This window comes from Bos grunniens, chromosome 2, assembly GCF_055505025.1.
Source record: "Bos grunniens cultivar Pamir isolate PY7600 chromosome 2, Bosgru_T2T1.0, whole genome shotgun sequence".
Classification (NCBI taxonomy): Eukaryota; Metazoa; Chordata; class Mammalia; order Artiodactyla; family Bovidae; genus Bos; species Bos grunniens.
In genome coordinates, this window is record NC_141166.1 from 12502838 (window position 1) to 12519472 (window position 16635).

General features: G+C 37.9%; 1 protein-coding gene across 42 annotated transcripts in view; it reads left to right on the forward strand.

The window, feature by feature from the left end:
- Nucleotides 1-16635, forward strand: part of EPB41 (erythrocyte membrane protein band 4.1) — a 181547-nt gene that overhangs the window by 86697 nt on the left and 78215 nt on the right. For all 42 annotated transcript variants that reach the window (XM_086332303.1, XM_086332292.1, XM_086332129.1 and 39 more), the window contains 3 exons: nt 2636-2678; nt 13789-13864; nt 15627-15845. In XM_086332303.1, coding sequence (XP_086188429.1) covers nt 2636-2678; nt 13789-13864; nt 15627-15845 — 338 coding nt within the window. The remainder of the gene's footprint in view (nt 1-2635; nt 2679-13788; nt 13865-15626; nt 15846-16635) is intronic.

A 16635-nucleotide genomic window follows, 5' to 3' on the forward strand; every position in this document is an offset into this window, starting at 1 on the left:
AAGATATAGTGTAACTTAGTAAGGGAAGATCGAAGGTAACTCAATGTCTCTAAAACCACAGGGAAAAGCTTTCTGCCACTGTGAGTTAGCAAATTCTCCCATGAACTGAGAAAAATATTCTGAGAAGTATTTTGTGTTATACAGTCTCAGTGAGATAAAATCGAATGTTTTTATATTATGTGTGTGTACCCCATTCAGGTGTATGTTACAGTATCTGAGAACACTTGAATTTGGCATATAAATAAAGTCACTAAGTACTGGTACCTACTTTAAAAAAAAAATCACTGTTATAATTTTTCTATGAACCCAATATTCTTAAATTGCTGGGAACTGGCTCATCTGAAGGCATTCAGCAGTGAAAATTCTTTCAGTTTGCAGTTGAACTTCCAGGGCTTACATTGGTACAAAACTGTTAGTTGCATTGAAAACTTTTCGCCTTTGTTAGTGTCATCTGCCCTCTGTCGTATCAGCAAGTTTTATTTCCTTATAGTAGCTCTTACTAGCCTATTTATTTTTTAATGAGAAAACATTAAATTGCTTTATTTATATTCATTGATATATTTATGTATAAAGTCATGTAAAAAGTGTCCAATAAAAAAGCTGAATTTGTTTGTTTATACAGCAAAGTACAAACCTGGCTGTGTAAAAAAGGGCTTATTGTCCCCCTTCCTCAGATAAAATATTTCTGGGCAAAAAAGTTGATGTCTCTGAATCATAATCTAGTTTCAGTTTCTCTCATCTTTGCAAAAACCCCTTCTGGGGAAGCCAGTGGACTAGTGAATCCTGGGAAACATAGGGCCTTTCCCCCCTAAACATTCTTTTGAGAAACATTTTCTAACTGTCTCTAAGAATTAAAGACGTATTGATTGTTCACTATTAACCTTTTCTATGGGCTTCCCTGGTGGCTGAAATGGTAAAGAATCTGCCTGCAATGCAGGAGACCCGGGTTTGATCCCTGGGTCGGGAAGATCCCCTGGAGAAGGAAATGGCAACCCACTCCAGCGTTCTTGTCTGGAGATCCCATGGACAGAGGAGCCTGGCAGGCTACAGTCCTGCTGCTGCTAAGTCGCTTCAGTCATGTCCGACTCTGTGCAACCTCAGAGACGGAAGCCCACCAGGCTCCCCCGTCCCTGGGATTCTTCAGGCAAGAACACTGGAGTGGGTTGCCATTTCCTTCTCCAATGCGTGAAAGCGAAAAGTGAAAGTGAAGTCGCAGAGTCGTGTCCGACTCTCCGAAACCCCATGGACTGCAGCCTACCAGGCTCCTCCGTCCATGGGATTTTCCAGGCAAGAGTACTGGAGTGGGGTGCCATTGCCTTCTCTGATATTCCTCTCCAGGAGCCTGGGGGTCATAAAGAGTGAGACATGACTGAGTGGCTAACACACACACAGCCACACACACCCACACACACACACCCACCCACCCACCCACCTCTTCCATACAATCACTATTTTTAAATTCTTGTTTGTAACTTTGGTGCCTAGCACATGGAGGTATTCTACAAATACCTTTTGGCTAAATAAAATGCTCTGAATTGAATAATTAAACCTGGGTCCCCTGCATTGCAGGCAGATTCTTTACCATCTGAGCCACCAAAGGAGCCCTCAAAATAATATAATATATAATGTAAGATTGTGGTGATCAAGCCCACTCCTTGGGTAGAGCAGGGATGGCCACCTTGGACTTTGCCCTGGGTGGTATAGGGTGAGGAAGAGATACCTAACTCTTCTAAATACAACTGAAATTCCATTCTAAACTTTTGGGAGAGGGAATAGTGAGGGGGCGGGGATTGGGAGGAGGCATGGAATGGGCTCCTAGGGTACCTATAATGATGTATGTTCACTTTGATAATTTATTGATCTGTACGTATGTTTTATGTACTTTTTTGTATATGTCTTATGTCAATAAAAAATCTCTTAGACAATTCAATTTAGTCAAGTTGCCTATGAAATGGTGAGGCTCTTTTTAAGTGCTGTTAGTTTTGCATGGTCCACAGTGGGTTGAGGAGTCCTGCCTTCGTGGTGTGCAGACTTTAACTGTGGTTGGAGAACAGGGAAGGAAGAATTTAGTGTGGGCAAGAGTAGTCAGAGAAAGCAAAATAGTTATTCATTCAGTAAACGTTAACTGAGCAGGAACCGTGTACCAGGTACTGTGCTGACATGGAGAACTCGAATGATACTGGAGGTTAAAGTTGGAGTGAAAATTAAGGTCCGGGTGATATCAATAATCCTGGTTGTAGAGCTTTACAGAATAATAAAAATAGCAAGTGCTTATTTAACATTTCTTATTTACTAAAAACTTGATATATTAACTCTCTTAATCTTCACAATAACTCTGAGGTAGGCACTACCTCTAATATCGCATTTTATTTCCTCTAATAGATGAGGAAACTGAGGTACAGAGATGCTTAAAATCACTAAGCCAGGAAGTAGTAGACCTAGGATTCAAGCCCAATTGTCTGACTCCTTGTTTCTCTGATCAGAAGCCCTATACTATGTGAAACAAATGCAAAGAACGTTGGAAATGTAGGTTGACCTGGAGACACTATTGGAGATGGTCCGTAACCCTGCTACTGGTACTCTGTGGTTAATATATTTTGGAGTTCTATGTGAATGCCTTTTCTTCTTTTTACAGACATGGCTGGATTCTGCCAAAGAAATAAAAAAGCAAGTTCGTGGTAAGTGAATATAGCCATTTTATGGCTCTCTCTCTTTTTTTTAAAGTAGGTCAGAGGATTTCCAACCTTTTCTAGTGGTGAGTCACTTTAGAATCCTGGCTATGGCATATGGCTTTGAAATTGAGATAAAGCCTTCCTTTGAAAGGTAGAGATTCCATAATAGAAAGGCACAGCAGAGGTAGACACTATTGAGATGTAGGTCAGATCTTGATTTTTTTCTTTTTTTTTTTTTTTTTTACAACTAGGCAAAGTAGGGGAAGATAGGAATGACAGAGAGAAACAGAAGATGGAGACGAACAAAGAATAGAAAAGAAAAGGATATGAAGTCAGTTCTCAAAATGGTAGTGATTGAAACTGTAGCAGCCTACAGTTGAGAGCTGCTGCCTGATCCTGTTCCATTTAAATTGTCCTGGACTATTGAGTTCTAACCTTCTCCATGTTTTCCTCTCTGTAGTTCTTTTTTGTTCCCTTTCAGCAGTCTTCTTTCAAATCAATGTAAGGAACTGTGGAAGGAACAAAAAGGATCGAAGAATGGAAATCCTTTGCCAGTGGCCCTTTGTCATTGTGGTTTTCTCTTTGCCCTGAGCCCATTGACACAAAATACTGCTAAACACCATGCTCAAACTTGTGCTTTGGGATAGATTTTTCTAGGTTGAAAATGTCTAGATTAGTATTTTGTGAGCTTCCCAGGTGGCACTAGTGGCAAAGAATCTGCCTGCCAATGCAGGAAACGTGAGTTCGATCCCTGGGTGGGGAAGATCCCTGGGAATAGCAAATGGAAACCCCCTCCAGTATTCTTGCCTGAAAAATTTCGTGGACAGAGGAGCCTAGCAGGCTACAGTCGATGAGGTCAGAAAGAATCAGACATGACTAAGCCCATACATGGTATTTTGTAGCCCCTGGTCCAGTATCTAAAGGGGTAGAGACTTTTCCCCTCCTTTATGACTAGATGTCCTTTTATTTTATTTTATATTTATTTTTTGACCACAGCATGCAGGATCTTAGTTCCCTGACCAGGGATTGAACCCATGCCCCCTGCAATGGAAATGTGGATTCTTAGCCACTGGACCACCAAGGAAGTCCTTCAATTCAGTTCAGTTCAGTTCAGTCGCTCAGTCGTGTCCGACTCTTTGCGACCCCATGAATTGCAGCATGCCAGGCCTTCCTTAGTTTTGTTTATTTTTCAGTAAACTTGTAGGAACTGCAGTAAATGTTATTAATCATGATTAGTAAATTTTAACTGTATCACCTGAAAACAAATTTTGTTTTTCATTTGTTTTTGAAAGAAAACACTTTTGTTATGGTAGAATGTTTCCCTTTAGACCCTGTTTATTTATATTTCTTAATTTGGACTGGCAACTCTCCATATTTGTTCCCTGCCTGTAAAATCTCATTTTAAAATGAAAGTCAGAGTAAAAAATATTTAGAATAGTTGAGACATGACAAGAAAAAACTTGATTCCAAGCCCCTTTCAATGAGGATACTTTTTATATTCAATATTACTCAGGAGTAAATGATTGTACTAGAAAACTCTTTAGGGAGAAAAGTTAAAACAGAGTTTATGATGAGTAGAGAAGACTATCTAGTAGATTTTCAGGCTATTGGGGAAGAAAACTCTTACTAAGAAAAATAACCTAAGTGTCATTTTTTTAAAAAGAACTTTTCAAAATAATAAACCTCTTTCCTTCAATATGGGAAAGAAAAACCATATCTGTAACAAAAATCTTAATATCAAAATGTAAATATTTCATTGCTCCAAAGAGAAGATTGATATTTACCGATTGCAAAGATTTTCAATTCAGTTCAGTCACTCAGTTGTGTCTGACTCTTTGCAACCCCATGGACTGCAGCACGCCAGGCTTCCCTGTCCATCACCAACTCCCGGAGATTACTCAAACTCATATCCATGGAGTCGGTAATGCCATCCAACCACCTCATCCTCTGTTGTTCCCTTCTCTTCCTGCCTTCAGTCTTTCCCAGCATCAGGGTCTTTTCCAACGAGTCAGTTCTTTGAGTCAGGTGGCCCAAGTATTGGAGCTTCAGCTCTAGCATCAGTCCTTCCAATGAATATTCAGGACTGATTTCCTTTAGGACTGACTGGTTTGATCTCCTTCCTGTCCAAGGGACTCTCAAGAGTCTTCTCTAACACCACAGTTCAAAGGTATCAATTCTTCCGTGCTGAGCTTTCCTTTATGGTCTGACTCTCATATCTATACATGATTACTGGAAAAACCATAGCTTTGATTAGATGGCTTTTGTTGGCAAAGTAATGTCTCTGCCTTTTAATATGCTGTCTAAGTTAGTCATAGCTTTTCTTCCAAGGAGCAAGAGTCTTTTAATTTCATGGCTGCAATCACCATCTGCAGTCATTTTGGAGCCCAAGAAAATAAAGTCTGTCACTGTTTACATTGTTTCCCCACCTATTTGCCAGGCAGTGATGGGACTGGATGTCATTATCTTAGTTTTCTGAATGTTGAGTTTTAAGCCAACTTTTTCACTCTCCTCTTTCACTTTCATCAAGAAGTTCTTCAGTTTCACTTTGCTTTCTGCCTTAAGGGTGATGTCATCTGCATATCTGAGGTTATTGATATTTCTCCCGGCAATCTTGATTCCAGCTTACTCTTTATCCAGCCAAGCATTTCACATGATATAATCTGCGTATAAGTTAAATAAGCAGGGTGACAATATACAGCCTTGATGTATTCCTTTCCCAGTTTGGAACCAGTCCACTGTTGATGTCCATGGAAAGATTTTGGGTTTTTAAAAAGATAATTTTATCCTATAAGTAATATATACTCATTGTGAAAAATTGAAACATAATGAAAATATATCATGAAGAAAGTAAAAGACCCCTAAATCCTACCCTCCAGATGGATCACTATTAAATTGGTGTAATCTGCAAGATTTTTCTAGGCATATATAAATTTTGCTTTTTAAAAATACAGTCATGTTGTACATTGTTTTATATTGTGTCTTCTGTGTATTATGTCATATGTATTAATAGTTTAAAATTTTAAAATATGAAGTATGAAATTAAAAGACCCAGATGAATATGAAACAAGATAAATTTCCCTTCTTCCCCTGTCCTTAAACTAACTTCTTGTGTTCTTTCCAGAGATTTTCTGAGTGTATATAGATAATACATTTTAATATAAATATGTATTTAATGTGTATATTATATTTTATATATAATATACTTTACAAATATATTTTGAGATAAATATGTATATTCTATATGTATTTAATATGCATATGCAAGCAATCTTTAATATAATTTGGGTACTCTTTATATTAACATATATAAATTCATTTCATTTGTTTAAATTTTTTTTAATGATTATAAAGTTTTAGCACCATACATATATTTTGGGTTGCAGTGAATATATATAAAGGGCTTCCCCGGTGGTGCAGTGGTAAAGAATCTGCCAGCCAATGCAGGAGACCCATGTTTGATCCCTGGGTTGGGAAGATCTGGAGAAGGGAATGGCAACCCACTCCAGTATTATTGCCTGGAAAATCCCATGGACAGAGGAGCCTGGCAGGCTACAGTCCCATGGGGTTGCAAGGAGTTGGGCACAAGTAAGTGACTAATACTTTCATTTTTCCAGTTCAGTTCAGTTCAGTCACTCAGTCGTGTCCGACTCTTTGTGACCCCACGAATTGCAGCACGCCAGGCCTCCCTGTCCATCACCAACTCCCAGAGTTCACTCAAACTCAGGTCCATCGAGTCAGTGATGCCATCCAGCCATCTCATCCTCTGTCGTCCCCTTCTCCTTCTGCCCCCAATCCTTCCCAGCATCAGAGTCTTTTCCAGTGAGTCAACTCTTCGCATCAGGTGGCCAAAGTACTGGAGTTTCAGCTTCAACATCAGTCCTTCCAAGGAACACCCAGGACTGATCTCCTTTAGGATGGGCTCTCAAGAGTCTTCTCCAAGGAAATGGCAACCCACTCCAGTGTTCTAGCCTGGAGAATCCCAGGGACGGGGGAGCCTGGTGGGCTGCCGTCTCTGGGGTCGCACAGAGTCAGACACGACCGAAGCGACTTAGCAGCAGCAAGAAGAAACATCAGAGAGGCATCTTTCTCTTTCTCACCACCACGTGAGGGCACAGTGAGCAGGCACTGTCTGCATGTCAGGAAGAGAGATCTCACCAGAAACGGAGTCAGTCAGAACCTTGATCCTGGACTTCTCAGCCTCCAGAATTGTGAGAAAATAAACTTTTGTTGTTAAGTCACCCAGAAAAAAAAAAAAAAAAAGTCTTCTCCAACACCACAGTTCAAAAGCATCAATTTTTCAGTGCTCAGCTTTCTTCACAGTCCAACTCTCACATCCATACATGATCAGTGGAAAAACCATAGCCTTGACTAGACGGACCTTTGTTGGCAAAGTAATGTCTCTGCTTTTGAATATGCTATCTAGGTTGGTCATAACTTTCCTTCCAAGGACTAAGTGTCTTTTAATTTCATGGCTGCAGTCACCATCTGCAGTGATTTTGGAGCCCCCAAAAATAAAGTCTGACACTGTTTCCCCATCTATTTCCCATGAAGTGATGATGGGACCAGATGCCATGATGTTAGTTTTCTGAATGTTGAGCATTAAGCCAACTTTTTCACTCTCCTCTTTCACTTTCATCAAGAGGCTTTTTAGTTCCTCTTCACTTTCTGCCATAAGGGTGGAGTCATCTGCATATCTGAGGTGATTGATATTTCTCCCGGCAATCTTGATTCCAGCTTGTGCTTCTTCCAGCCCAGCATTTCTCATGATGTACTCTGCATATAAGTTAAATAAGCAGGGTGACAATATACAGCCTTGACGTACTCCTTTTCCTATTTGGAACCAGTCTGTTGTTCCATGTACATATATATATATATGTATAGTGTGTGTGTATGTGCAACATATATATGTATATGTGCATCTAGATGTGGGGACTTGGCCAGTGGCTCAGTGGTAAAGAATCTGCCTGCAGTGCAGGAGCCATGGGAGATGCGGGTTTGATCCCTGGGTCAGGAAGAGCCCTTGGAGGAGGGCATGGCGACCCACACCAGTATTCTTGCCTGGAGAATCCCATGGACAGAGGAGCCTTATGGGCTACAGTCCATTCAGTCACAAAGAGTTGGACATGACTGAAGCAACTTAGCACTTGGCACTCATTCACCTAGATGTATCTGTAGTAAATTCCTAGAAGTAGAATAAAAAAGTATGAATATCTAAATTTGTAATAGACATTCACCAGCAAGATTTTTTTCTGTATTTCAAAAAATATATAGAGAAGTATTAAGTTAATGTACCATATACCCATGTACCCATCCCCCAGAATTAACATGGGTTAATATTTTACATTTAAAATAGAACAGTACAGGTAAGGTTTATCTCTTTTGTTTTCCTCTGCAAAATCTGTTCATGGAAATGTATGTTAATGAATTTGGGGTGATTCAGTCCATGTTATATTTTTCATTCATATATACATACCCATATACAATAGACAGTATTGCTTTGGCTGTGTTTTTGAAATTTCCCTCCAACCTAATTTTTTCCATTTGAACTTTCTTCTAAGGTCAATCAGTCTCTCTCCCTTCTCCCAGCTTAGATTTTAGCTTTCTTTAACTTCCTTGGTTGTGAATGAGAGTGCTCTTACCTGCTGAGTTGGGCTAGCTACTTCCATCTCTTTCTGACATAGCACAGAGCAAAAGCAAGAAATCCTTATACCGCTGAAAAATAGTGATATATAAAAGAACACAAATTACGTTTAAGAAATTCTGTAGCCCAGAGTTTGCTCTTTCTAAATGCACCCCCTTCTCCTTCCCTGCAGAGGTCCTGAATTTTGTGTTAATGATTCCATTGTATTTTTAAAATGTTTTTTTAGTACCTGATGTTTCAATGTTTCCTACAATACATATTGAAATTTAAAAATTTATGTTTTATCTTTTTGAACATCATGTGCTGTGTGCTCAAGTAGCTCAGTCATGTCAGACTCTTTGCGATCCCATGGACAGGAGGCTGCCAGGCTCCTCTGTCCGTGGGATTCTCCAGGCAAGAATACTGGATTGAATTGCCATGCCCTCCTCCAGGGGATCTTCCTGGTTCAGGGATTGAACCTGCGTTTCTTATGTATATAAATTAAATTATATAGCAATCATAGTGGCTAGCTTTTCTTATGAACATGATATTGAAATTCATCTCAGTTGAAAAGAAAATTTCAAAAAACAGTTCTTATTCTTCACTATAAGTGATATCCTCTGACTTTTTTCTTCTCTGGCTGTGCCACGTGGCTTGCAGGGTCTTAGTTCCCCACCTAGGGATTGGACCTGGGGCCTGGCAATGGAAGCACCAAGTTCTAACCACTGGACCACCAGGGAATTCCTCTTCTGAATTTTTTTCCTTTATACTCTTTCGTTTTTTAAAATGCTTATTTTGACTCATTAAACTGATTTCACAATGGATCATGAGTTCACAGTTTAAAACAGCCCTGATTTAACCTATATACCTTAAGGTGGAATTGCTAGATTATAGAGTATGTTTGTTTTCAGTTTTATCAGATATAGCCAAATTGCTTTCCTTTAAATTGATTGTACTAGCTTACATCTCTACCAATAGTGTATGAGATAGTTCCTGTTTTCCTGTGTACTTAGAAGGCAGAAATTTTTAAAATGTTTGGCTATAATTTCAGACTTAAAAGTTGAAAGAGTGGTACAAAGAACTCCTGGATACCCTTCAGGAATACATTCGATTCCTCAGATGTTGGTATTTTACTACATTCATTTAATCTTTTTTTCTCTTATACACACATGACCTTTTTTCTGAACCAGTTAAGAGTAAGTTGCATCATAGCAGCACTATTCACAATAGCAAAAAGGAGAAAATAACCCAAATGTCCACCAATGAATGATGGATAAAAAATATGTTATATATATTCCATGTATACCATGGAATATTGTTTATTCTCAAAAAGGAATGGAACACTGATACATACTGCAGCATAGATAAGCTTCAAACATGATGCTAAATGAGAGAAGCCAGATGTAAAAGGCCACATATTGTTTGATTCCATTCATATGAAGTATAGATCCATAGAGACAGAAAGCAGACTAGAGGTTTCCAGGGGCTAGGAGGAGGGTGGCAAGGGAGTAGCGATTGCTTAATGGCTACAGAGTCTCCTTTGTGGGTGATGAAAACGTTTTGAAATAGATAGAGGTGATGGTTATACAACATTGTGAATATACTAAATGCCAGTGAATTGTATCATTAAATGTACTAAATTGTATACTTTAAAATGGTTAATATTATGTGAATTCCACCTCAGTTAAAAAGAAAAAAGAGTGAATTGCTGTTGCAATAGCTTTCTACCCCTAAAAACTTCAGTTTGCATATCCTAAAAGCTAGGATTTTTCTCTCATAGCCATTATACAATTACTAAAAGCTGGAAGTTAGCATTGAAACAATACTATAAATTATGGACCTTGTTTGTTACTTGTGTCAATAATATTCTTTATAGCGAAAATGCAAGGTGATGCTTTGCATTCAGTTGTCACATTGCTCTAGTTTTCTTTAATCTGAAACAATTCCTTAGTCTTTAAAATATTTCATAACATTGATAGTTTTGCAGAGTCCATGCTAGTTATTTTGTGAGTGGTCACTTTGAGTTTGTCTGATGTTTCCTCATAGTATATGAATCTTCAGGTTACACACTTTTGTCAGGAACATCATTAAAGTTTTGCTGAGGTAGAAGGCAGAAATTTTAGTGTTAAAAAATATTAGAGCTTTTCCAGTCTCCATTTTTTTCTAGTTCAAAATTGGGAAATGAGTACAACAAGGCTGTATACTGTCACCCTGCTTATTTAACTTATATGCAGAGTATATCATGTGAAATGCCAGGCTGGATGAATCACAAGCTGGAATCAAGATTGCCAGGAGAAATACCAATAACCTCAGATATGCAGATGACACCATTCTGATGGTAGAAAGTGAAGAGAAGCTAAAGAGCCTCTTGATGAGGATGAAATAAGAGAGTGAAAAGGCTGGCTTGAAACTCAACAATCAGAAAACTAAGATCATAGCATCCAGTCCCATTACTTCATGGCAAATAGAGGAGAAAAAGTGGAAGCAGCAGTAGATTTTCTTTTCTTGGGCTCCAGAATCACTGGGGATGGTCACTGCACCCACGTAATTAAAAGACACTTGCTTCTTGGAAGAAAAGGCTTAACAAACCTAGACAGCATATTAAAAAGCAGACACATCACTTTGCCAACAAAGGTCTTTATAGTCAAAGCGATGGTTTTTCCAGTAGTCATGTACAGATGTGAGAGCTGGACCATAAGGAAAGCTGAGTGCCAAAGAATTGATGCTTTCAACTTGTGGTGCTGGAGAAGACTCTTGAGAGTCCCTTGGACTGCAAGGAGATCCAACCAGTCAATCCTAAAGGAAATTGGTCCTGGTGAAGCTCTAATACTTTGGCCACCTGATGTGAACAACTGACTCATTGGAAAACATCCTGTTTCTGGGAAAAATTGAAGGCAAAAGGAGAAGAGGGTGACAGAGGATGAGATGGTTAGATAGCATCACTGACTTTATGGGCATGAATTTGAGCAAACTGCAGAAGATAGTGGAGGACAGAGGAACCTGGCGAGCTACAGTCCTTGGGGGTCACAAAGAGTCAGAGACAACTTAGTGACGCACCAACGGCAGCAGCCTTCTCATGTGACCTTCACAACAAAGCTGTGAGATCATTACTTTATGTCATTTGTTCACTCAACAAATATTTCTTGAGCATCTGTGATATGCCAAGCACTGTTACAGGTGCTCGGGGTATATACCATATATAAAACAGAAAAAAAAAAATCTTACCTTCAGGAATTTCCTTTATAGTGGGAGACAAAGATTACCCTTTAGAAAATGTGTGTGCACGCACACACACACAAAGTGTGTTCAAGTGGTATAAAAGAGTATATAGTGAAAATGGGTCTCTCTCTTCCCACTTTGCCCTCACCTCTCAGTTTCTCTCCCCAGGAGTTCCCCTTTCTAGTTTTGTAGCTACTGTACCCGGTTTACTGTGTATCCTCATAGGGAAAATCTTTGCCTAGATAATCATTCCTGTAATATGTAGTTTTTTCTACCCCCACCTTTTGCAGTTGCTTTCTATGTGTACTGTTCTTTGCCTTGATTTTTTTTTCACTCCACAGCATGTCACGGTGATGTAACCTTTGCTTGCTAAATAAGTACATTTAGGTTGTTTCCAGACCCTGTTACAATGTCTTGCACGTGTATCACGTGACCACTTTTAAGTGTGTGTTTAGATACATTTATGGAAGTGGAACTGCTGGGTGAAAGGGCATATACATTTTACATTTTGATAGATGTCAGTTGTTCTCTGCAGTGTCCTACCATTTTATATTCACGTCAGCAATGGAAGAAAGTACTTATTTTCCCTACCAACTGTGGGTGATATCAAGCTTTTTATATCAGTTAGCTCAAAGAGGGGGGAAAAAATCACACTTTGTAAACTGTTGCTTATTTGCTTTCCTTAATGTTAGTCTTCCTACCCTATTAAAAAATTGCCATTTATGTATGTTATGAAACAACTAAATTTATGTTTAAAGTTCTTAAATGCTGAATTCACATTTATTGAACATTTTTTAAGCTATCTTGTTTCCCATATTGATTTCCTTTAGCCAATACTTTTTTTTATAGGTAGCATGGAAGTCACCTTTTTAAAAAGCCTATGTGGGAATTATGAGTTAACGGTGATTAGATTGATGTTTTTATCGTATCAGAAAATGAAACAATAGACAATGTTTTACAGTATTTGAACTGTAAATACTGCCCCCCTATCCATTTGCCCCTTTTATGAGAAACAATTATGTGGTTGCTTTTCTAATCCAAGTTCCATTTTAAGTTTTGGGGATATGAAGAAGCATTGAAAGTGAGCTGATAGTAGACATTAAGAGTGACTAGATTTGAGACAGGTTTGTTGTACTGTCTGGAATTTGCCTTTTAACTCAATTTTTGAAGGAAAATTTCAACCATTTCCAAGAGACTCTTGTATTAAATGTTTCAGATGTTTAAAACTACATATTCATTAAGACATTCAAACTACTTCAGGTTGTAATTTGCATTTTGTCATTGCAACCAATAGTAATAAAAATGATATTTGGAGATTAAATACTATGGATGTAAAACATAACAATGTTTGAAACGGATGTATGTTATAGGGTATAGAGTCCAATGGTTAAAAGCATGGGGTTTGGAGTAAGAGAACCCTGGATTCATTAGCTATGTATTTTCTTAAGCCTCTATTTCTTCATAAATAAAATGAAGTATAAGAGAGCCAGCTTAATGCCTGGTAATGCAGTAAGTACTGAACTAAATGCAGCTCTCAGCATCATAACCAATCCTACTAAGATCAGGCACTGCCGTTTGGGAAACTAACAGTCACGTTAGAAAAACCTAGAACTGGTAGCACATAGCTGGAGAAACTGAAATGCATTCTCCACTTAATTTTTACTCATAATCCCTGATTTTCATTGCATATGAAAAGTGTAAAACACTTGTATGAGTTTTAGGATTGAACTCTTGTAGTTTTCATACCCAAAATATTTTATTAGAGCTATAGTTTCTAAGAGCCACGTATATTGCCTCTTCCTTCCTATTTCTAAAGTAATCTCCTAATCTCACCCATATGACTGGGAAGAATGTTTTTTGTTTATTTGACATAATATTGAGAGATGTCACAAATAAATAATACCAATACCAAAAGAAAACATCCATGAATCACTTGCAGGGCTTTTAAGGACCCAGAGTGGTATATAGATCACATTTTGAAAACCATTGCTACAAACATGTTGACCTAGAGGATAGTTTCATGTTATTTTGCTTATATTATTTTATAAGCAAAACTATTAAGTCTGGTAATAAAAAATGAGATAACTTCTTAGATGGTCTCTAAACAACTTTCTTATTTTTCTTTTTAAATAAGGGTAGTATTTTATCCACAGAGCAAAGAAGTATCAATATTAGAAGACCTCAGGGGAAAAAAAGATTAAAAAAAAAATACTTTTAGGTAATTCTAACAACCAGAAACTTGGACATAAGTATAAAATTCTTCACTTATTTTTACAGGTGTCCCCTGGAATTTCACATTTAATGTAAAGTTTTACCCACCTGACCCAGCACAGTTAACAGAAGATATAACAAGGTAAATAATGTATTAAGTTAAATATGTAATAAGTAATTTCATTATCATAAGGTCCAGGGAGTTCTTCATTCAGAATTAAAGAAAAATGATGAATTATTAAACCTAAGATAAAGAATTTCTAGTTACTTCAAGGCAGGCTTACAATAAGTGAGGCAAAAAACCTCAAATATCTGTGACTTACCTGGAGGAAATTGGCAGGGAATTAACCTTGCTTATCAAGGATATTATGCCATGCTGTTGACAGGGACTCTATAAACCATGCCATCCTCCAAAGAACAGGACACAAATAGAGTGGCAGAATAGGGCTCTGCTGTTTTTTTGTTTTAAATACTCTTCTCTCGTGATGTTCTTTTTTAAGGGATCAAAAAAACTAAAGTCTCAGTGTTCTTATTTTTTCTTCCTATTCCTCTTTTAAATTGTAGGATTAGATACATGAATTGGATCTTTCTCAGTAATTTTTGGGCCTGCTTAATTTATGAAATAAATCTTGTACTCTTTAAAAACAGCTAACTGATTCCTTTTAAGAAAGTGTCCTTTATTGGATTCTATGTAAATATTAGCAAAAAAGGAAAATGGAAGAACAATATCTAATGAAAAGTACTACAGTAAATATTTCTATTCATAGCATCTTATGTAGAGCCTTATATATACATAGTAGGTATTTGGCAGTGTTTGTTCAATCAAATTGTTGTTGAGAAATACTTTCTAATTCTGATTTTGCTGTCAACTGTCTGATTTCAGACACATATACTCTCCCAAATAAGAGAATAACCTAAGACTCCTAAAAAGTCTGGTTGTTAAGAGTCTATACCATTAAAAAAGTTATCTAGTTATTCTTAGTACATTCTTGAAGTTGAGATGCCATATCTCTGTCTGAAAAAGTTATCTTGGTTATTTCTGTTTCACAAGTAATACTTTCTCTTAGAGTTGCTACTTACTCATCTTTCTTTGTTAAGGTTTATTATATATACAAATAACAAATCCCTAAAATTCTGTACTAACTACCTATGTTTTAGAGGAGTTGAAGACTCTTAATAATTTGATTGGAGAAGGCAATGGCAACCCACTCCAGTACTCTTGCCTAGAAAATCCCATGGACGGAAGAGCCTGGTAGGCTGCAGTGCATGAGGTCCCTAAGAGTCAGACACGACTAAGCGACTTCACTTTCACTTTCCACTTTCATGCATTGGAGAAGGAAATGGCAACCCACTCCAGTGTTCTTGCCTGGAGGATCCCATGGATGGAGAAGCCTGGTGGGCTGCAGTCCATGGGGTCGCACAGAGTCGGACACAACTGAAGCGACGCAGCAATGATTTGATTGGCATTGCTCTGACTTTTAAAAAACATGTATGTAGTGACTAATCATAGACAGCAAAAATGATTGCTGATGCATATGTTATTCAATATCTTATTATAGTCAAAGCCGAGATATGATTCTAATTAATCATGGCCCTGACCTCCTTAGCCCTTGTTCTGACTGAGTTAACCAATTCAGACTCTTTTACCAAACAGGAAAACTGGAAGGTATGATTAAATTGAAAGAACCCAGTTTGGGCTATCTGACACTGAAACAGTACAATGAACAACCATATACCTTCTGCTTAGATTGAACAGTTTGTTAATATTAACTCATCTTTACTTAGTTGCTCTTTTTCTTCCTCCCTCCCTCCCTGTCTTTCCCATTTTCTTCCTTTCTCTCTCTCTATATTTTGTTATTGTTTCTGTCACTGACGCAGTAACGTCTTTTCTCTTTTGGCTGTAGGTATTACCTATGTCTTCAGCTTCGGCAGGACATAGTTTCAGGACGTCTGCCCTGTTCCTTCGCAACCTTAGCGTTACTAGGTTCTTACACTATCCAGTCTGAGCTGGGAGACTATGACCCAGAACTCCATGGCGCAGATTATGTTAGTGATTTTAAACTGGCCCCAAATCAGACCAAGGAACTTGAAGAGAAGGTCATGGAACTGCATAAGTCGTACAGGTAAGTATGTTTCCAGAGTTTGAGCTGTCTTCACTTTGACAGTAAGTTTAAATCCTTGACCTGGGATGATTTTAGTGTTCGCCTCAGTGGGAACTGGTGACAGAGAAAGAGTCAGCTTGAGCTCAGTCCCCTCCCAGTTCTTTGGGATTCTAGGCCTTCTGAACCTAAGTTTTCAGAGTAATGGTGCTGCACTGTTGGATGAAAACTAAATGAGGTAATATATGTAAAGCACTAAGCACAGTGGCTGGCACATAGCAGGTGCTCAATAAATGGAAGCTATTATTACTATTGCCTTTTACCTTTTCTTTTTTAGATTTAAATGTATTATACTGTATTAGATGACCTTGAGATCTTTAGAGCAGAGGTTCTTAACTTGGGGTCTTTGTGCAAGAATAGACTTAAGAGGCCTCATAAAACCCCTGAAGATATTTTAAAATTCTTTCTTGAATTCACTAATTTTTTCTTTTTTCTTGAAAATAATTGGTAATGTGAGAGATATAACACAGTGGTCAAGAACAAGAGCTTTAGTCAGACTGAGCTGGGTTGAATTTTTGTTCTGCTTGGTCCTAGCCTTGTGACCTCAGGTAATTCACTTAATCTCTCTGAACCTCAGATTCCTTATATGTCTGATAGAGATCATTACCTCAGAGGAAATAGGGTGATCCATAGGGTTAGAAAATGTCATAGGTGTAAAAACTTAATACAACGTCTTACACACAGTAAAAATTTAATAAACATTAGCTAATATTAATGTCCCAGAAAAAAGTGTTTCTTCCTACAATATATCCCA